The sequence below is a fragment of the Aulonocara sp. 'chitande type north' Nkhata Bay genome, linkage group LG20 (assembly GCF_057382095.1).
Source record: "Aulonocara sp. 'chitande type north' Nkhata Bay isolate Kocher_YH1m ecotype deep benthic linkage group LG20, A_spYH_male_GT1.1, whole genome shotgun sequence".
Taxonomy (NCBI): Eukaryota; Metazoa; Chordata; class Actinopteri; order Cichliformes; family Cichlidae; genus Aulonocara; species Aulonocara sp. 'chitande type north' Nkhata Bay.
The window spans coordinates 34910509-34931219 of NC_141363.1; the positions used below are offsets into that span (position 1 = coordinate 34910509).

At 38.4% G+C, this 20711-nt stretch overlaps 5 protein-coding genes across 9 annotated transcripts in view; 1 reads left to right on the top strand and 4 right to left on the bottom strand.

Annotated features, from left to right (window-relative positions):
• LOC147306100 (synaptotagmin-2-like) overlaps positions 1-3639 on the bottom strand; it is a 62869-nt gene extending 59230 nt beyond the window's left edge. For 2 of the 4 annotated variants that reach the window (XM_086276831.1, XM_086276827.1), the window contains exons 1-2: positions 2605-2735; positions 2439-2503 (exon numbers count right to left, since the gene is read on the bottom strand). The gene's annotated coding sequence lies outside the window, so the exon portion shown is untranslated. Of the gene's footprint in view, positions 1-2438; positions 2504-2604; positions 2888-3617 lie in introns of those variants that run through there. The other 2 variants (XM_086276829.1, XM_086276828.1) reach the window with 2 other exon arrangements.
• A 439-nt stretch (positions 3640-4078) lies between these two features.
• On the bottom strand, positions 4079-6520 carry oard1 (O-acyl-ADP-ribose deacylase 1). Its single transcript, XM_086276832.1, has 6 exons — positions 6404-6520; positions 6160-6268; positions 5885-6050; positions 4747-4805; positions 4517-4629; positions 4079-4382 (listed from the first exon to the last, which is right to left on the bottom strand). The coding sequence occupies exons 1-6, from the start codon at positions 6466-6468 to the stop codon at positions 4235-4237; spliced, it is 660 nt and encodes a 219-aa protein (XP_086132958.1). The 5' UTR covers positions 6469-6520; the 3' UTR covers positions 4079-4234.
• Positions 6521-6736: 216 nt separating this feature from the next.
• guca1b (guanylate cyclase activator 1B) lies at positions 6737-8665 on the bottom strand. Its single transcript, XM_086276834.1, has 4 exons — positions 8195-8665; positions 7626-7775; positions 7386-7500; positions 6737-7176 (listed from the first exon to the last, which is right to left on the bottom strand). Exons 1-4 carry the CDS (start codon positions 8396-8398, stop codon positions 7052-7054), a joined length of 594 nt encoding a protein of 197 aa, XP_086132960.1. The 5' UTR covers positions 8399-8665; the 3' UTR covers positions 6737-7051.
• Positions 8666-10413: 1748 nt separating this feature from the next.
• On the bottom strand, positions 10414-15854 carry LOC147306103 (serine/threonine-protein phosphatase 4 regulatory subunit 2-A-like). 2 transcript variants are annotated; one of them, XM_086276690.1, is made up of 9 exons: positions 15641-15854; positions 14905-14986; positions 14551-14721; positions 13354-13447; positions 13194-13231; positions 12945-13019; positions 12633-12779; positions 12101-12387; positions 10414-11641 (listed from the first exon to the last, which is right to left on the bottom strand). In XM_086276690.1, the coding sequence occupies exons 1-9, from the start codon at positions 15672-15674 to the stop codon at positions 11352-11354; spliced, it is 1218 nt and encodes a 405-aa protein (XP_086132816.1). In that variant the 5' UTR covers positions 15675-15854; the 3' UTR covers positions 10414-11351. The 2 variants fall into 2 exon arrangements, with proteins under 2 accessions (XP_086132816.1, XP_086132815.1); XM_086276689.1 differs by having other exon boundaries at positions 14905-15765.
• On the top strand, positions 14177-20065 carry LOC147306104 (eukaryotic translation initiation factor 4E type 3-like). The gene is made up of 7 exons (XM_086276691.1): positions 14177-16324; positions 17161-17233; positions 17534-17628; positions 17713-17773; positions 17859-17925; positions 18039-18194; positions 18286-20065. Exons 1-7 carry the CDS (start codon positions 16158-16160, stop codon positions 18330-18332), a joined length of 666 nt encoding a protein of 221 aa, XP_086132817.1. The 5' UTR covers positions 14177-16157; the 3' UTR covers positions 18333-20065.
• Positions 20066-20711: the final 646 nt, after the last annotated feature.

Below are 20711 nucleotides of genomic sequence, written 5' to 3' on the forward strand. Positions count from 1 at the left end.
TTGAGATTGTTGCTAAATGTACAGTGACAGCCGTTGTTGCTCCGCTATGTTGCCTCCACCATCATTTACAGGGGCACACTAAACGCCCATGCCGCACAGCATGGGACAGAGGATGTCACGCTTGGAGGATGAGCAATGACAAGCCCAGCAGCTGGTCCCTTCCCCCAGAAACTTCACAACTGTTAGAAACAGTTACGCTAATGACTTACATGCAGTGTTTACAAAGTTATCGAGATAAACCTTGCAGGCAATTTGATTATGAAACAAGAAACCTCTTTCAAAGCGCTTACACAAATAAATACAAGAACATGACCGCAAATGTTTTTGGCGTGACTCATTCCATCTAACAGCAAAAGCTTAACCCTCCTCCATCTCCCACACTCTGCATTTATCTTCAAGATGCTGTCTACTTCTTGGAATGGTGAGGGGTTTCATATCTATTTCCCATTAAAGAGCAGAGGTTTCTGATCATCACTTCCTGAATGAGTTTTACAGTCTGGCAGCAGCATCCTGCAGAGACACTTTTGTGGTCGCTTCATAAAACAAAGCTCTGTGTCACAGCAGGTGTCAGAGCCGTATGAAGAAAAGTCATTGCATGTAATTTTCATTTTTTTTTGCAAGCGATTTGTAGAAAACATAATTAATTGCTAGCCACTGTTAACTGGAACGATGTGTTGTTTCTCTTTTAATAACATTGTCATTTGGATTTTGGGTGATCACTCAATAAGTCCATGTAAAACCCATTTGTCAAGCTTGAAATATCTTGCTGCTGCAGTCGGATTGATGGAAGGAAAGCTGAACAAAATCTCAGCGCTGACACTCCCACCTAGAGCATACAGCAATAATACAGGTAGACAAGGCCGGCCAAAACATTCTTTTTTCCTTTTTGTGTGTGTATTTTCTTTTCAAAATGAAACTGTGAAGAAGCCACTTTTCAGTTCCTTCACAAAAACACAGCTCTTCTTAAGGTAAACTGTGTTCCAGAAGAAGAGAGGTGTATGAATAATGAAGAAGCAAAGCCACACAGCCATTGCAAACGTCATATAACAATTTAGAAAATTTAACCAGGCAGGGTATTACATCAGCTAACCAAAGATAATTAGGAATGCCCATTAGCCTTCACTAAACATTGGTTTGCTTCAAACTTTATAAAGGAAGCTCTTGCATAAGGTCCCTGCTATGTGCACTGTCCATGGTGCTGAAACAGATTACATTTTCTTCCCAACCCTCTTTGTACCCCTGTATATAAGAAAGTCTTGAAAACTTGAAACACAAATCTACATTACGATCGGGTTTAGATGTATGTCTCGTGCTTATAGCTACTATCAGAGTACAAGGTACGAGCTTCACTTTTAACTAATATGAAAACACACAAAAAAATGCTCATCCAGTATTTTCAGCATCCTCATAAACATGTTAAGTCCATCTATTATTTTTCCCTGCTCTGCAGCAGGCCAGTGTTCACAGACATTTTCAGCAGAGAAAACACATAGTGCCCACTGCTGGACAACATCACATCTTCATTCAGAAATGATCAAGGTCAGATATACAGAACAGAAAGGAGGATATACTAAATTACTGCAATTTCTCTTAAATAAAAGAATGAAATCATTAATATAAAAACATATAATTATGAATAACCCTTTTAACTGTATGTCAACTTACTATCCTTTGTTGTTTGAGCTAATTTTTAACAATAATAATAATTCATAATATTATTTCTATCTTTTTGTGTTTCTTTAGTACACTTTAGTCAGTTCAGCCAACCAGAGAGCCCACTTTTGCTGCAGGCTTAGACTGGAGGAAGTCCCAGAGCACCGGATAAACCAAACAAAAACTAATCGCCGGTCTCAAACACTATCAGAGCCAATTCAAACAGTTATCTAAGCAACCCCACTGACACTCCGGGTACACAACGAGAGCGTGCAGGATAAAATTATAATGGGCTGACGTAGTCTTTTTACCACACTAAGCTTATCATAGTGTACCTATTCACAATATAAGTAGCAAAACTTCACTTATCCCAAACTGGGATAGGTGAAAACGAGGTAAAACTGTGAGAGCAAATTTGGGAAGCTGGTAGCTGGTTTGGGTTGCTTCATCCTGGCACTGTCTGGATGCTGAGGCAGCTCTGCACAGGGATGTAATGGGATACTGCAGCACTAGAGAACCGTGTGCACAGAAACTTGCCTAGGAGCATCAGGGAGTCCCACACTAACCTTCCCCCTCCCTCTTTCTCTCTCCTTCTTCGTTTTCATCAAATATTATGCAAAAAAGAAATGGAAACAAACAGAGATCCATGTATGCATTTAAAAGGGAACTGTGTGTGAAGAACTAAAACAAGGAAAAGAATAAGTACACTCACTAACAGTGAACACAGAACACAACTTCAGAAGTGAAATAATCCGGCATGCTTGCAGGAGAATGCAGCTGCTTACCTTTTGTGCAGGTTGCTCTCTCCTGGACACGGAGTTCTTCCCCCTTCTCTGCAGATTCCCAGACACTTTGAGATAGAGAGAGAAATAATCAATCTCTTCTTACTTTCTCTTATTTCCAATTTCAGAATGAATAAGTCAGGAGTCTAACATAGCAGTGTAGACACACCTTTACTCTGTAAACTCTGACACACACACACAGACTCCCATTCAAATGCACCCCAAGACTGGAGTACCCAAATTGATAAAGATCTGCTCAGGGGAGGGATAAAAACTACACACACTCACACACTGCAGTTTTTTTTTCTTTCTCTTGCTCAGCCGCTCTGCTGCTTTTTTCCTGCTGTCTTTGCCTGCACTGCTTCCTGATTGGCTAAGCTGCTCTTCAATAACATAAGCTCTCCTCTTTAATTGGAAGGGAGCCAGTTATGTGGTGCACCAGAAGCCCTCCCGCCCAGCTCATCGCTCTTTTTTTTTTATTCCTTTTTTTCCCTAAGTGCCTGTGGAAAAGAATGCTGAGCTCTGCAATTTCATACGCATTGAGCAAAGAAAAAAAGGGACGAGAATGGGGAGAGTTTATCAGTGTTTGTGCGTGTGTGTGGGGGGGGGGGTGGAGTGGAAATGAGGGAGAGCAGCGGAGGCGAGCCAGTGTACTGCAGTGGGACAAGCAGACGTTGCATGGGAACAAAGAGACAAGGGGGCTATAGGGTGGGGTGAGAACAGATTTCGCTGCACCGTCCAACACCGGCAGCACGTTGACTGTGACAGCAGGTCAGATGAAGGGAGATTTCCCTGTGCTCACTGCAGCACAGCTAGGTGGCTCTGCTGCAGTGTGGAGTCTAATTCCCAGGCAGGAAGGGGGATGGGAAGGAAGGAGGAGGAGGAAGAGAGAGGAGGCTGGTTGCAGTGATACCAAAGTCTCCCAGCCAGCCTGGATATATGGGAGGAAATGGGCAGCCATCCGCAGTGTGCACAGCGGTTAATGCCTTTTCTTCATGAATTATTGAAAGTGCCCCAAAGGAGAATGGGAGGCTAGCAGGCAGCACACTGTTCAAGCAGTCTCGCCACTACTGACGTTCGCGTTAATTACCAGCACCTGAAGTGAATATCATCGCACAGTTAGATGAAGCCCCCTTTAGAGATTGCAATAAAATATCTTGAATGGAAAATGTATGTCATTACCTCTCCCCTTTCCACTTGAATTTCATCATGCGTTAAAAGGCTTTCCCATACTGGAGAAAATGGATGTGCAGGATTGACTTTGTGGTGTCAAATTCCCTGCTCTCTTTCACTCACATCTGGTCCATTGTTCCTCGGCTGCATTAAAGCACAATACCCCAGCAGATCAATAAAGAAGCATACAATACCTTGAGCATTTGCAGTGGCCATGATGAGCACTCCAGAAGTTATATGATGACCAGAGAGAAAGGTACTGTTTGCTCAACCAACAATGTAAATGCTTAGTGAAAGAAGGGGGAGATAAAGAGATAACTGACGCTTTATACTCAGTCCCGTGGTATAAAACACACCATATGAGATATTAAACTGAGTTCATCCGGGTTCATCTTAATTTAGTGATGAACACAGATTAAAATATTTTGGAAGTAGTCCCAACAGTCATTACAAAAAGGTTCTATAATAATACCACTACTAGTTGGATATGAGCTTATGTGGGTTCTTTTATAAAAAGAAAGCTTTATTTTATTTAACAGAGAAAATAACATGTTTCCAACTTTGACAAAAAAAAATCTCCTTGGCTTCATATACATCAGTATTTCAATAATTAACATTTCCATGAATCATCTGCGTCTGTTTTCCTTCATCACTGTGGTCTCTTCTTTCTGAGGAAGACTGTAAACTGTGATGGAGATGTCTGTGTGTTTGAAGACCTGATCCAGTATCTCTGACACGCTCGTCCACTTGAGTCGATCCAGGCCACAGCCGATACTGTCAGAGAAATAGATAAAGAATTTAACTACCACAGCAACTTAATAAATGCCACAATTAGTTGATTTTAAAATGAATTTGTTTATTATTATTTCTCTCAATTAAGGGTCACAAAAGAGAAAAATTATACAAACCGAGGCATCGATATTCTTGATACTTGGTTCTTCAGGCAATGTGACCTCATATCCTCCAGGCTCTGTCTCAGGCTGTCATAGGTGGGTTTCTGGCTTGCCTTTTTCTTTGTGATCTACAATAAAGTAATAGAAAAACAACATTTCATTGCACTAACCACAACAGCTTTTGGATAAAATCTCTCGATTTGTCTAAAAGTGTACATCTAGTGAAGTTTAATCAACATGTGTACCAGATAGTAGACAAAGCGTCCATCGCTTTTCAGTACGGCACACTGTCCTGTCACTTTTTCTGTTTGGATTATAAAGAATAGAAAGACAAAAAGAAATATAATATCCACATTAGAACAAAGCTTGATAAAAAAAAGATTCATAAATCCCTAGACCCTTAATAACACACCGGAAGACACACACACACAAAAAGTTAGAAAGTAGAGTTGTTTATCAAAAAGTTTACTAGCCTGAGAACCAAACCAATCAAAAAGCAAAAACTCATGTGTCATTGCTGTGGCACAAAGTTTCTGGGCACTATCCTGTTCAAACACATCCTCCCTCTAATCTGCCAAGACATTTGATGTAATACTAGGCCTTGTTTGACACAAACATTTTAGAGAAAAACTGACGTGCTATCTTTCTATTCAGAGACACTGAATCTGTTGTTAATATCCTTTTATAACCAAAAATAAAGCTTCCAGACTGAAGCGTCCACATGATCTGTCAGTGCCTTGCAAAGCATTTGAGTATCTTCGTGTTGTGTTTAGAGACCCTGCACCAAGTTGGCTGCTATTCATGCGAATAAAGTTGTGGGCTAAGCTTCTTTATGCAAAATTAGAGGCATCAGGTCCAACGTCGCCTCTGAAAACTCCCCAAAACTTTCACATGTTAAGGCAAAATTATTCAACCTATTCCTCACTTCAAATGTTCTCAGAAACAAAGTTCAGCAAGTTATTTTTGAAACACAAGACAACGTTTCCAAACGAGTCAGCAGATGGGTGTTTGCTCAGTTTTAGGAGGTTACACAAGAGAGCGAGCACCTGTCAGTCATCCATTATGACGCTGGTAAGTGGCACGCCCAGCAGGATACAAATACAAAGTCACATTTACACATTTGTCATACGATACTACCTTGACTTTCTGTAAGAGTGAATGTGTGTGGAAGAATATGAGTTAATGTGTACACAGAGTCAGACAAAATTGATACAATGTGATACTCTCAGACAGTGTAGAAAAAACTCCTAACCGAGGCTGTTACAAAAGGAAAGCGAGTGAGGAGGAGGTTAAAGGCTTTTAAAAAAAACTGTGTCCATGCTGGTAAAATGATCACAAGACATCTTCATCCCTGATGAATCTTTAATGAAAGGGTTGACTCACTTTGCTCTTTTAACTCAGTCACCCCTTGAAACCTCTTTCTGAATTCCACAGCTATGCCTGCCCCCATACGGATGTCCTCGCTGATGCAGTGGGCCAGAGCTTCACGCGCAGGGCAGGAGAACAGGTCCCCGGTGACATAACTCAGCCTCCACTTGTGTTCTGCAGGCTAACCAGGAGGGGGCAGCATTAGACAATGTCGTGAAGCATAACGACGGAATAACAAATACAGTAAACACTGGTGTCTTGACGGAGAAACCCCAGAAACTGAACTTTACCTTAGTTGTGTGGGTGCTGGCCGACATATGAGGTTCGGACGACATTGACAAGCGAGGGTAAAGCACTTGCAGGGCGATTTGATTTGCTGTTAAGTATCTTGAACACACACTACAAACACACGGAAGTATCGACATTCAATTTCTGCTGGAAGACCTGTTTGCTAGTTTGCACAGTACGCTGTGCGCTACTACAGTCGCTCGTATGACTTAAAAACTGCTACCTGCAGAAAGCTGTTTAACTTACGTATATAACACCGTTCTCGGAAGGTTAGTTGGTTTGGAGGTGTATGAAAAGCTGCTACGTAACATATCGTCTCGCGAGAAATAGCGAGACCTTGTGGACGATCACGCCTTCGGAATGTGAAGGTTTGTCAGATACATATGCAAAACAAATATTTTAACTTTTTCATTAGAATAATTGCAAAGCATACTTTAATAGAACCCCATTTTTAACACTATACACTAATGTTTGTGTTTAGAAGTCTTTTATTCAACGCCTATCAATAAACGTTGGCTACTTCCTGTGGTCTCCTAAATTTATTTGGTGTTTTATGTTTTAAGAAATTCACATTTGACATTTATTGTGATTTATTAATATGTTTATTGGATAACTCTTTTTTTTTGCTTATATTATTACATATAAGAAAATAAAGCAAGGGCAGACAAACAAAACCTACATCATCATACGCAGCAATAAATGAAAGCTTGTGAAAATCTCAGCACTGATGTGGACATGTATCTAAATATGATACAACAGCATATAGCACGTTAGCAGTCAGACAGTATCAGTGTTTTATTTTATATACATATAAACTGCAATATACACAAAATCACAATATGAATAGTTACACATCAGGATTGTGCATGACAGACTGACGGTCTGTGCTTCCCCCTAGAAGTCCGCACTACGGCGTCGCTCATTGAGCCAGTCTCCGGGGTTCACATCCATCTGCAGCATCTTCATCACCCACTTGTCCCTCCGTGCTCCATCGATGAACTCATCCAGTGAGAGCTCCCCTAAGTGACGCAGGACAGTTATTCTTAGTATACATTTCTTCATTCCTGATAGATGACCATTGTAAAGCTTGCACCCACCTATCCTTTTAATATAAACAAGCAATAACGAATACGCATACAATTTTACAATTAGTGCTTCACAATGCCACAGGTGTTTTAAATCATCCATGGAACATTTTAAGCCGTTAGGAACCATTGCAAACACTCACCATCCCCATTTTCATCAACCAGCTCAAATATCCGGTCAACCACTTGGTCTGGGGTCAGCAGATTACATTCTTCATCCAGCTCTCCATGGCAGGCTTTCTTCAGCCGATAAATAGACTGAGAGTTACAGGAAAATATGTTACAGTGACTCCTTCACTGACTAAAGTTCATTAGTCAGTCAATTCAGCTGCATAATATCAACTACGCAGAACGCATGGAGACTTTAAAATAGTAAATATTACCTCCACAATTTCTAGAAGCTCTGTTTTGTCGATGCACCCGCTTCCATCTTTGTCATACATTTTGAATGTCCATTTAAGTTTATGCTCCAGTTTTCCTCGAAGGACTAAGTTCAAAGCTGCCACATACTCCAAGAAATCAATGGTGTTGTCCTGTGTGCACACAAGGTTCAAATGTTGTGAAGGAATACAAGGATGTGACTAAGAACCTAAATGTTTACTTCAGTGTGGACTTTAACCTGTCAGAGAATAGGGAAAATTATCCATTATTCCTAGAGCTAAGCTGAAACATCCAGTTTGCTTGCTGTGTATACCCTGAAAACCCAAGAAGTATTCTCAGTGAAATTGATACATGAGCATTTATGACATTTTTCCTTACTTGTACAAATTAAGTTAGCCCTCAAAATTGCTGCAAATGAGTTTTCTGCCCTTCAAATATTTAAAATGATAATGGGCATCAGCTGAAACAGCACAAGCAACCTTCCGAATCAACAAATGTGTATTAATATCTTGTCCTGCTGTGTAGTTTGGTAACAATGTTAAAATGAGACAGAACTGAAGTTTGTACTTACTCCGTTTTTGTCAAATGCTCGAAACATGTTTTCAATGTAATCTGCAGCTTCCTTGTTATGAGTAACGCCAAAAAAACTCTTGAACTCGTGCATGAACAGCGTTCCACTTGGGCATTCCACAACAAATTTTTTGTACCATTCCTGCAGCTCCGCCACATCGATTTCCTTGTCTTGGTCACTCTCTTCACTCAGGCGTTGACCCATGTTGGTAATATTTTTATTCTTGCTGAAAATAACAAATATTATCTCTTACATTACACAAATCTGGTTTGACCTGGTTACATTTTTTAAGCTTCCACCTACATTACAAAATGAAAAAAGTGCTCAGTTACAGAGTCAGTGGCTGCGGCTAAGTTTGTGCAAATCAGCAAAAACCAAATTGACCAATATGGCATGAAAGTCCATAGAAGCTGAATTGTTATTCGGCTCTCAATTGTGGCAAATCCTTACTGAAAGTGAGGATGAGACACAGACTGCTATGGATCACATGATAAAGGATTAGAAATGAACACTTGTCAAATTCAATTAGTCCACAGCCAGATTATGAGAAGATTGTGCTGCTGCTTGTATCTATACTAAACTAGAAGAAAAACAATACTGTGTGTAAAAGTTGTGGGGGAAAATGACAGAAAAGGGTTTTAAGGATCTCTGATTTCATTCAATTTTCACAAATTAAAATGTATTATTATTTAATTATATGATTTAAATTTACTTTAAGGCATAAAATGCCAAAGCTAAGGCCTAAAGTCTGTATAGTGTATAAAAGTTTTGAATCGAGTGATTTAAGGCTTTACAAAGCAGAGCTAGAATTCAAATTTTAGTTTTTGAGGTTATATAATTGAGGGGAAAATCAAATGAATTGATAGAATGATCAAACAAAAGGTCAAGCACATTAAAATAAAGTATTACCTGTGGACTAATAAGTAATCTATTCCAAAATAGAAAGCTCCTGACCCGTCTGATAATTCACTCAGCTCAGTCCTTTAGTTATCCCTGGAAACCCTGACCTTCAGGTGCCAGGTAATTAACTGGTACCCTGATTACTCTATGAATGCCCACTCTAGTCTTACTGAAGCCTATAATAAAATTGTTGTCACTAGTGATGTGCATTTAAATCCACCTCATATCTCAAAATAGAAATTCTATTTTGGAAAAGGGTCAAACATCAAGCAGGCTTTTGTTGTTTTGTTTTTTTTTTAGTAGAAAGCAGACTTGGAAACAGCTATACTTTTTCAATAGAACACCAGCGTTAGCAGGATCTTATCTTTTGTTTATAGGTGAAAACATGGCTTGGCCCATTTCCTTCCTGGCTAAAATATGCGCTGACAACAGGAATAGTGATAATCTTAGCTTAGAGGTTTCAAGGCCATTGAGGAGTCACTGGATGATATCCTTGCACGATTAAAATGATTCACACCTGTCTTACACAAGAGATATTCCCCCTCACCCAGTCATCGTACAAAGGCTTTTACCTGTGCTGATCACCCGTTTCTACACCCATGCCTGGCAGTTTTCTGTAATGTATTATATATATATATATATATATATATGTATGTGTGTGTGTGTGTGTGTGTGTGTCATTGTTACTTCTAGAGTTTTAGCTTAGTAAAATAATGTCACAGAGAACTGCTGCAAGCTGGTTATTTTCTCTTTTTTATACCTTTCTCTATAAACTATAAGACTGCAGGGGAAGATCCCAGTAGATCAGCAGTTTCAGAGCAGCCTGTTTAGCAACAAAAGTCAGTCAAATCACCCTTTCTTCCTATTCTGAGACTTGCTTTGAACTTTAACAAGTGTTCGTGACCAAGTCCAAATGCCTCAAAGACATTTACATTAAACATTTGCACCTAATAATGTGGCTGTTGAAAAACACTATGCTATCAAACTCATGTTTTGGCTAAGGTTATGGTGTACCGCCAGCATATAAATAAACTATGCTAACATTGACATATATATCGCTGAAAGCAGAACGTTTGAGTGGAATGATTTCACAAGTGTGACTAAAATGCTAGATATCAACAGATAGGTGATACAGACAACAACTGTACATAAAATTTCGTATTTTTCTCTGGGCTAAAATTTTATAATGTCAGGAAATGTTTCTATTCTCATAACATTTTGAGTGCAGCTAAACAATAATTCCCTGGACACAATTGTTGTGTTAACATTAACCCGGATAAGCAACTCCCTTAACACCAGCTGGGCAAAGTACGGTACACTTCAAATTTCAGCATTTATTGCTTTCCATGAATACTATGATACAAGCGCAAGCCTTCAGTTTCCAGCGATGATCAGTTTTACGAAGGCAGTGGACATTTATTACAAGTCTACAAAAACTGATTTACATACTGATACATACTGTAAAAATTCCTAATTATCAAAAGTGACGACTGTAAACTAAGGTATGACATACATACAGTGTAAAAGTACCTTGTATTCTGTTTACAGGGCTTGATGCAGAAATGGCTACCCTTAAGCAAAAGCAATATTCTATCTAACCAAACTGGTTACTACAATACCGTTTTATACTGGCTTCATAGAATGAAAACCAAAACTATAACATTTTCCACATCCTTCAAGGGGTCAAAGCTGACAAGTGCAAGATAATGTTAATAAGAAATATATTTACGGTATGTGCTTCATAGAAAAAGCAAACAGAAATATGTGAAGCATTGCTTCACATTCTATATGGCAGGTGTCCTCGTTCACCTTAAGAGACACATTCATTAGTGAGATAGTCAAAACAACTGTGCTTAGGCTAAAACAAACTCTATCAAACATATCTTTATGGAAATACATGCCGAATGAATAATGAAAATTCAGAGTACATCAGTTACATTAGTTATTAGGGTTCAATTATTACGTTCAGATATAAAAATCAGGGAAAAAAGATTAGAAAAACTTTTAGTCAACAGTGAAAAAGGCAGTCTCCATAATCTTCTTTTACATCCATGCCTTCCAGTTTAAAGACCAGGTGATGTGAGGCCTTGAGAATTGAAACTGATTAGGACAAAAAGATCCTTCTGTGAGGAATCTAGAGGTTCACATCACTCTTGGTCCTTACAGGTCCACAGTGCTACAGATATACCCTTGGTGTGGTATCATACAGTGTAAAAAAAGAAGAAAAAAAAAGTCAGATGGCAGACAGGCCTTGAAGTTAGTCAAGTTCCCCAGGCTCTATTGCAGTCTCTGCACTCTTTGAAATGCCAGCAACGCCCTCTGTTGACAAGTCTGGTGAATTACTGGAAGAGGGTATCTGCTTGTCACTGCTTAAGTCATCTCCATCGCTGCTGTTTCCTTCCCCACTGTCCAGCTCAAAACTTTCCTCTGATGGAACAGGCTGCTCAGATTTGTCCACAGTGCTATCGCTCTTCAGACTGTGATCAGCCGTATCCTCAGATGAGTCTTCTTCCACCTCAGAGGGTCCTGATTGTGTGCTTTTTGGCTCTGGAAGCAAAGTAGAAGGTATTTTAACATGATGTTTTAAGTGACATTCTGCGGCAACTAACTGGTAGGCTATCCAGCTGAATATGTCAATATAAAGACTAGTGCAATAATACTTTAATATGGAAAGACACATCAATGCACCTTTATCAGAAGCTAAGAAGGTATAAGGTGAGAGATTTTCACAAAACTATTCAGATCATTTGCCTGTTTGAAGGGCACAGAAATCTTGCTTTAACTTTAGGCTAACTAGGTTTTAGTCAGTTTGCATTTATGTTCTACTACAGAGAAATGGCAACAGCCAAGAGATCTGTACTAAAAAGATCTATGTTGTCTTTTTTGTAACACGTATAAGCCCCTGTGTATTTGGATTTATAAGAATGCAACTATTATGAAGACACTATCAATTACTGTAGTGTCAGAAGTCATAAAATAGCCTAAATAAGGATCATGAACACATACCATGATTGTCCGATACACTAGGTGTGTCACAAGATGTTCCACTTTTGTATTCTTGACCACAGGAGTGTTTTGAAGACTCTGGTGTCTCTGGCGAGCTCTCTGGCGAGCTCTCTGGCCCTTGATGGCAAGACGACTCATTTTTTTCATTTGTTGTTTCATTCTCCTCCGTTTCATCAAATTTCAGTCTCTTCACCTCTTGCTTATCACCATCAGAATCCTCTTCTTCTGGGTGTTTATTCTTTATCCCACTATTTGGCGTCATCTCACCTTCTGATAGTGAGGTTTCACTGAAACAAACACAGTAAAATCTGTTAAACAGATTATATACTGAAATGCCAGCCAATGAGTTGCTCTTTGTTTGTTTTTTTCTTAAGGCAGGGTCTTGACAAAACCTAATTATAAACGAGAGGTCAAGAGAGGAGATATAAAAAAACTAACAAAAAACTAAAAAGCAGGAATTAGTGTAGTGTAGTAGTGTGTCAAGAGTATAAAACACTCTTGTTAGGACATATTACCAGATCAAACAACTTACCTTACGCACTGCTCCTCCACCTCCTCTGTGGCTGGCTCTGGTTCTTTGCTGACTGGACAATCAGGGAGCCCGTTGGTGGAAAGTGATGTTGGCAATGACAGCTTTGGTCTGTTAAGTGGTTTTGGTGTGTCTGGCCCATTCACATTTCTACTCCAAAAGAACAAACTATTATTTCTGACAGGCAAGATAGCTTTGTCTTTACTATACTGTGGTTGTCCTTATGTAATACAGCTTTAAAATGTTCCCACTTGCTAGCAGTTTATGAAGCAATTTCAAATTTGTATAAATCAGTCACTGACATTTTGCACCCACCTGTCTGTATACAGAGAAGAGTTGCCAGGAAACATCACCCCATTCATTCTGTTTATACTGGATGCCCCATTTTTCCTTTAAAGAGGTAGAAAGGCACAGGTAACTGGCTGTTAAATGGCTGCCGTAAGTGTGACTCAATAATAATGCATAAAATCTCAGGGGACCATTACTGTCAACAGAAGCAGCTTGAGAAAAATACAGCACACAGAAGAGCAAAGGAAACAGAATCTTAACAGCCAATGTACTCACTCTGATGTGGGGTAGATACAGCTCACCACCATTACATTCTGAAAAGGAGAAAAAAATATAAGCTTTTTTTTCAAGCCATGAAATGTACATTTACATTCTGATATGCTAATATTGTTTATCTTTTTGTTCAAATACTAAGATAATATGGTTTATTGCTCACCTTCTCCAAACCCCTGAGAAACTTGTCTGTTCCTGTGTAGTTTCGCTTAGGGTCCATAAGGAGTTCACACAGACGCTGAATGGTGAATGGGATTCTGTAAAGTTAGAGAAATATTTAGGATCAGGGAACAGATGATGATGAGTATAAGCAAGTAAGAGTTTAATACATGCAGCAAAAAAGAGAGAGAGAAAAAAAAAAAGAATAATCTGCATGTATCTGGTCAGCCACAGTCATAAATGATCACAAGCTATGATGCAAATAATTTAGTGAGATTGCTTATTAACATAACACTTCATATAGTTTGTTTTAAAGTGTTAAAAGTGTTCCCACGCACACACCAATTGCTCAAATACAGATATTTGAGAGCAAGGCAATGATTTTAGAACCTAAAAAGGCTGCTTCCAACTAAATACGTTACTTTGCAAAATATGCCCAAAAACTATTCTCACTGAAGGTGGAATCAATAGATCTGCTTCACCAAACACTGTTGAATACACCCAGGCTACTAAGCAGGAGACGCTAGCAGTTGGTGATGTGAGGCCCAAAAGTAAACAAATGACTCCATCCAGCATTGCTGGAGCGCTTGCTAGTTGTACTCTATATGATAGCAAGATCACATCCCATTGTTCATTTTTTATATCACAATATTGTGCAACCTCCCAAAGAGTTATAATGTTAAGATACCTTGGGTATTGTTAAACACTTCTTTTATTCTTTTAATTAAAATTTCTAGGGGAAAACACTCGGTATACTACTGTGTCACTGCTATTAGTGCAATAGCAGTGACACAGTAGTATACCGAGCAGGCTTATAGTGCATAAGCCTGCTGTTGGCATCTTGTTTCAGTAGATTCACACTGCAGTCACACTGCCTGCAAGATTCAATTAGCAATTCAGTATTTTTTCACCTATCAGAAATATCATTATTGCAGATTTTCTTAAAATATTGTGATATAATTTATGAGGGTATATTGCCCACCCTGTTAGTCACAGTGCAGCACACAGTGGGCAGAATAAAATATGAGTAAACCTTGTACATTTTTTATATAAAATGCATGCTCAAACGTTTTTGTGGTTATGTTTTGATTTAACAGACAGCATATAAGAATACCAATAATAAAAACTATTGGTTAAAACTCAGTCACTACTGAAGTTGTGACTAAGGATTTGTTTACCATTGCTCATAATCTCAACTCACCCATTGTATCCATCCACTATTTTTAAGATCCTCTTCCTCATTTCTTCAAATGGGACAATATCTACATTGGGATTATGTGGTCCTCTCTGTTCTGGTGTTGCAGCATGAAAATCATCCATGACTTTTTCCAATTTAAACATGAAGTATGTTTTGAACTGTGACCATGGGATCCTGTAAGACAATGCAAGTTTGCTTTAAACAAATCTGCTAGGGCACTGCTGATTTTATTTGCAGGAAAACTGATGTCAGTATTTCTGTTTGGCAAAAAGAAAAGTGTAAAATTGTTAAGTGCAGTTGTGTAAAATTTGAAAATGGGTGTAGCCATCGTTCTTGACATGTACCCATGGTACTCACATCGGTTGCCCCGTCTTGGCAATATGACACAAAAATTGCTCCAATGGGGGACAGGTGTCTTTCTTCCCTTTCTTCTCAAAATCTGCAAAAGCCAACATTGAGGAAAAAAAAGAAAGTTTAACTTTAATAACTTTAAAACAAGCTAGGAAACAACGCTGATCCCCAAGATAATAAAACAAATGCATGCGGCTACACTGAACTAAATATGAAAGTTGAATACTTTTAAAATAACCTGAGAAGATAATGTTTGGTTTCAGGCTTCTCCAAATTACAGTGACATCAATTAAAATATTTACTGCTGCATCAAAAGACAATACATTTATTAAAGAAGACCAAATATTAAGTGCAACTTCATAAAATCCCCAAACCGTTCTCAGTTAACTATATGGAAAGTTCCCACAAGTTAGTTAGCTAGCATTTTATTGTTAGCAGCATGTTGTGACGTTATCAAGCTAGCTGTTTACATAATCGCTAAGCGTCCGTGGGGAAATAAAAAGGTGTAAAGTGTGTGAAGACGAAATTTTTGCATGCAGAAGACAGCATTAAAATGGTGAAATCATGCAGAGACTGAATTCAGAGACGCTAGATGCTTCTTCTAAACGCTAGTTGTTGTTGATAAGCTAAGTTACGAGATAACGTAGTTAGCAAACATGAGACATTTTGCTCAGGGCATTAAACCAAACATAAAGGAAATAATTAAGCTAATAATAACTCATTTAACAACTGCAAACATTGCCTTGAAACGCTTCCAACAATGCGTCGATGTCCATTGCTGTGGCCAGTCACAGGCAAGAAATACTTGCAGGTTAGTATCACGTTAGCAGGTAGCAACCCAACAAAGCTGGTGGCAGTGACGACTGCGCATGTCAGCAATTACGTATTCACATTTGCGGAAGACGCGAAGATCAACAAAGCAGAGCTCTACCCCCCGCAAAGAAATAAGTTGCTAAAATTAAAATACTTGTTATTCTCGCCGCGGAGGTATTAATATTTTCATTTACTGGATGTGCAGGATTACGTGACGGAAACTTCTCGATCGCTCTGGCGCGCTGTAGATGCCGCAGGCAGTCAGCGGGGCGTCATCGTTTTGTGTTGTGACGGCGCAAACCGGTGAAGCGACCAATGAGTCAGCAGCTGATCGTGGTTAGTTTTACCTAAGGAGCCTATATATTTACACCGCGGACGACGGCAACAGTGAAAGCAAGACATCGGCTAGTTTTTAATACGTGGTCACTTGGCTTTCAGTGGTAACGATGGCAGTTCCAGTAGCTGCATTACAACTGAGCTCATCATCCAGCCCGAGTCTGCTGGAGCACAACATTCATATCAGTGACAGAAATTTGGGAGGGATTTCTAATAACAATAACAATGGAAATGACACCCTGCCTTTACATTCTCCGTGGACATTCTGGCTCGACAGGTAAGAAACTGTTTAATTTCACCTACTCCCGCTTGTCTTAGCAGTTGCTGTAGTTGTCTGGGTGAACTCTTTGTTGTTGACCTCTTATGGAGAACAAAGAGGGGAAATGAATTTATCAGGCCTCTACTGTAAGTCAGGCATTGCAGCTTAGATAATATAACAAGTGATCTTAACAGCAAAACGCGGATTGTTGTTGTTTTTTCTTTATTTAATCAGAAAAGAACATTGCACGAGATACACATACAAAATTTTTGGTAATGGTGATGCAGCTTATCTGCCAACTGTTTCCTGTCTGACCTACATAAACAATTCCTCTTCTTGGAAGGATCTTAAAATAAGCAAAGGGTGTAATTATGACTGGCTACCTGAATATTAATAACTCGGTGTGATTTCAGATAAGGTCACTGTACGTTCTTATTAGCACAGGTGTTATTCTGTTGCTGCTCATGTGATTGTTATTGTTTAGTGAGTCACTACTTCTGTTTAAGTAAAATTTACTTTTACTTTTCAATAAAGTTTCTAGTTTGACACTAAGTAATCACACTAAGTAAGCAACACAGTTACACAAGCCCATCGTCCACTGTGTGCACAAATCAGAGGGTGCAGTGTTCAAACGGGGTCAGTGTTGTTTACTGTTTACTGGTGTTTTTTGTCATCTGATCCCCCCCTCCCAAAAAAAAACCTCTCTACCCCATCCTGTCTGCTCAAAGGGCATGATTTGGACACATGTGATTAATATAGCTCAGAAAAACGGTTTATTTAGTTGATCTGAGATATTTATAAGCTTGAATTTAAAAAAGAAAAGAAGGTAGAATCTGATTTTCTTTTCATGATAGATCTCTACCAGGAACAACAGCAGCTGAGTGTGAGTCAAACTTGAAGAAAATCTACACTGTGGAGACTGTCCAGGTATGATGACTACACAAAGTGGTTGTACATTTGTTGGTGGTTGGTGTTTAAAATGTTTATGATTGATGTCCTTGTATTTAAAAGCAATTCATAATTTTATTCAAAGTACTCTCAGCTCTTGACTAAGCGTCTTGTAATAGGAATGCCAGTTTATCAGTGGGTGTGTGTAGATAAGAGTAATGAGGAAGTTCTTTTTGGCCACTGCAAAATATCATCAAGGCCAAATGTCTGTACTCTGTGTGTTGGTAAATGGTTCAATAAAATGACCCATTTCCTCTGTTCACCTTTGCTCTGGAGTAGAACTTTTGGAGAGTTTACAACAACATACCTGGGGTCTCCAGCTTGCCGCTGAGATGGAGCTATCATCTGATGAGAGGAGAAAGAAAACCACTCTGGTGAGATGAACCTCAAGAACAACATTTGTTTTCACATGATGTCATTTTTATCATTTGTAATGGCACTTCCTTGTTTGCATACAGGGAAGAAGAAAGCAATGCCAAAGGTGGTGTGTGGAAAATGAAAGTACCCAAAGAATGCACTGTAAGTTTTACAACACATTTAAGCGTTTGTTTTGTACACTATCTACTTTCATGATCATTAAATAAAGCTGTCTTCTCATTTATAGTCTGCTGTGTGGAAGGAGTTGCTTTTGGCTATTATTGGAGAGCAGTTCAGTGATTATTGTGCTGCAGGTAAAATTCTTTTAAATGTTTTTGACTGTGATTATTTATATAGATAGATAGAGTTTGCAAGAGATCTGTCTATCTGTCTATCTGAAATGCTTAATAATTATTATTATTTACAGAGGATGAAGTAGTTGGAGTCAGCGTTAGTATAAGAGACAGAGAAGATGTCGTTCAGGTCTGGAATGGAAATGCTTCTTGTGTTAGCGAGTCAAACATCATAGGAAGGATCAACGAGCTCCTTCCACAAGTACCTTTTAAAGCGGTGTTTTATAAACGTGAGTATTTTCTTCTTTTCTTTGGGTGCGGTATTATCATTTTTAATGACTGAAATCATGAGATGTGATAAGATCTTCTGTTATATTTCAGCCCACGAGGAGCACCATGCTTTCGAAGGAGGTAGATCAAGACATTAGCAACTCTCAAGAACCTTTTTTTGTGTGGGTTTGTTTTGTTTTGTTTTGCTCATGAACGTGTTTTAATTTTCTTTTGGGAAGGGGGGGTGTGTGTGTGTGATAATACTGGGGCAAATTTTGGAGCATTCGATTTGCTTCATGTATCATTTTAATTACCTCAATGTATTTCACGTATAACGCCTCAAAGTCAAGGAAATTTCACATCTTTTAAGTATTATTGTCATACATGATAAAAAATATCATTGTTTTAGTCTAAAGTAAAGCCATTTTAGTTTAAATATGTCTACAGGAGTATTTGTATGTTTTAAGTATTTTTTTATTTTTATTTTTTATTTTAATACTGCACAATTTTACAGAATTGTAACCAAAACAGTAATTTGTGTAGATGTATTCTAGCTTACTTTGTGTAGTTTACCAAGAACATAAAAAGCTAGGTCTTTGAACTACATCTAATTTTGGGGCAAATTTGAGCAAAGAAAGTATCACAAGCAAACCTTTATATTAACAACACATTACACAGCTTTTCTAGCCAACAATTTTATCTTTTTGTAAATTACAGTAAGAAAATACTGTTGTCTGTTCAGGACAAGATGAATAATTAGTATTCTGTAAGGCGACTATGTGAATATAAATTGCACTTTTTTTTTTCTTGTGTAGAATAAGAAGAATGGGGAAAAGAATATGTTAGTGTTACAATAAAGTGACCTTGGTGCACAAGACACCTTGAGTAGATGCTGAGAAATATATGCAATAATTTCTATTCTGTAGGAAATTTGCCGTGTTGTGGTTGTCATTTTTATTTAAGCCTCTGCTCCATATCAAGCACTTTGTACTGTGTATATAAGACGTCTCATAATCCCTCTGGAGTTAACAGCATATGGAGTTGTGGTAACTGAGACCAAATACAATTTGGTTTTGTGTCACCTATCTAATCAAGTGCAATGTTTTTATGTATTCTCTTAAGTCTGAAGTACATAAAACTGCCCCCAGAAAAATATGACCAATAAATACACAACACAGAGAAAGCTATCACGAGGGCACAAAGAAGCTGTTGCTGTTTGGAGCCAATTTAAATATTTTTAAGAAGAGATGTTATTGTAGCAGCAATGCCAAAACTACAGGAAAAAAGTTCATTAGTGATAGTTTATTTCTATTGTACTAAGGTGGTTTTAGTTTCTCGAAAATTCGTTGCCTCTGTGGTGTCATATGAGTAAACCTATGTGCAATTTAAAATCAGCCATGTTTAAGCATTGTCAAAATTCATGTTAAAATGTCTCACAAAAGGCGCCTTTTCAACAGAGCTTTTTTTTTCTTTTTTCTTTTTTAACTGATACTGCAATACTCATACAATTGACTTGATTTCCACAAAATTACCATTGACACCAACAGAAAGACTGCTGCTGTCATTTATCAATCAAATGTTGACGTATTTGTAATGTGGCTCAGCTTCAGTACTCTGCTAGATGAATATAGCACTTGCCAAAATTGCTTTCTTTAACCCGTAACGTTCCGTTTTTATAGTAACGTTAAGAGCACATACTGTAGGATAAGAGAATAACAATAGCGTTTCCTTGCACATGTACAGCTGACTAGTCATTGCAGATCTCAGACCTTGTAACTGATTGTTGATCTTGGATGGTGCCTTGTGTTCATCAGCAGTTTACATTGTTAAAGTCTTCTGTTTGTATGATTTGTATGATGATGTTTAAAAGAAATAAAAATGTTCAAACTTTCATGTTTTTTCTTTCTTTTTATTGATACTTTTCTGCTATAGTTTAATTAAACTGAATATGAAAGAATATACTGAAATTTTAGGTGCTATCATAATAGAAAAACACTGTCGACAGGAGTCCCAGAAAAGGTCATGTTTTAGAAGTGTCTTCCCTTCTTCTTGCCAAAGATCACTGCCAGAGCATTTAAGGTATTGTAATATATGCAGAGCACTGTCCACTTCCTGCTGTGACAAAACAAATTTCCCACGTGTGGGACTAATAAAGGTTATCTTATCTTATCTTAACCCTACACCCTACGGTACAGCGAATGGGGGGGAAAATGATAAACTACTTCGTTTTTTATTTTTATTTTTTTCATTTGTAACGTGGCTGTCGGTTTCTTAAGAAACAAAAATCAAATGTACTTATGGATCCGATTTCATGCCATCCACAGGTAAAATATCTCCCTCTTGCGGTCACATAGAAGCACGGGTATGCAAATAGAAGGGTCCATTTTCATCTCTTAACTCTAGTTGTCTTTGCTGAAGATTTGGCGTTTTTGTTGCGATTATCATTAAGCCTTGCGGAGTTTTGTCACCCGTAAGGTCCATATTAACAGCCCTGCCAAAAGTACTGAGACAGAATTTTGTATTAATCGACATTTAGA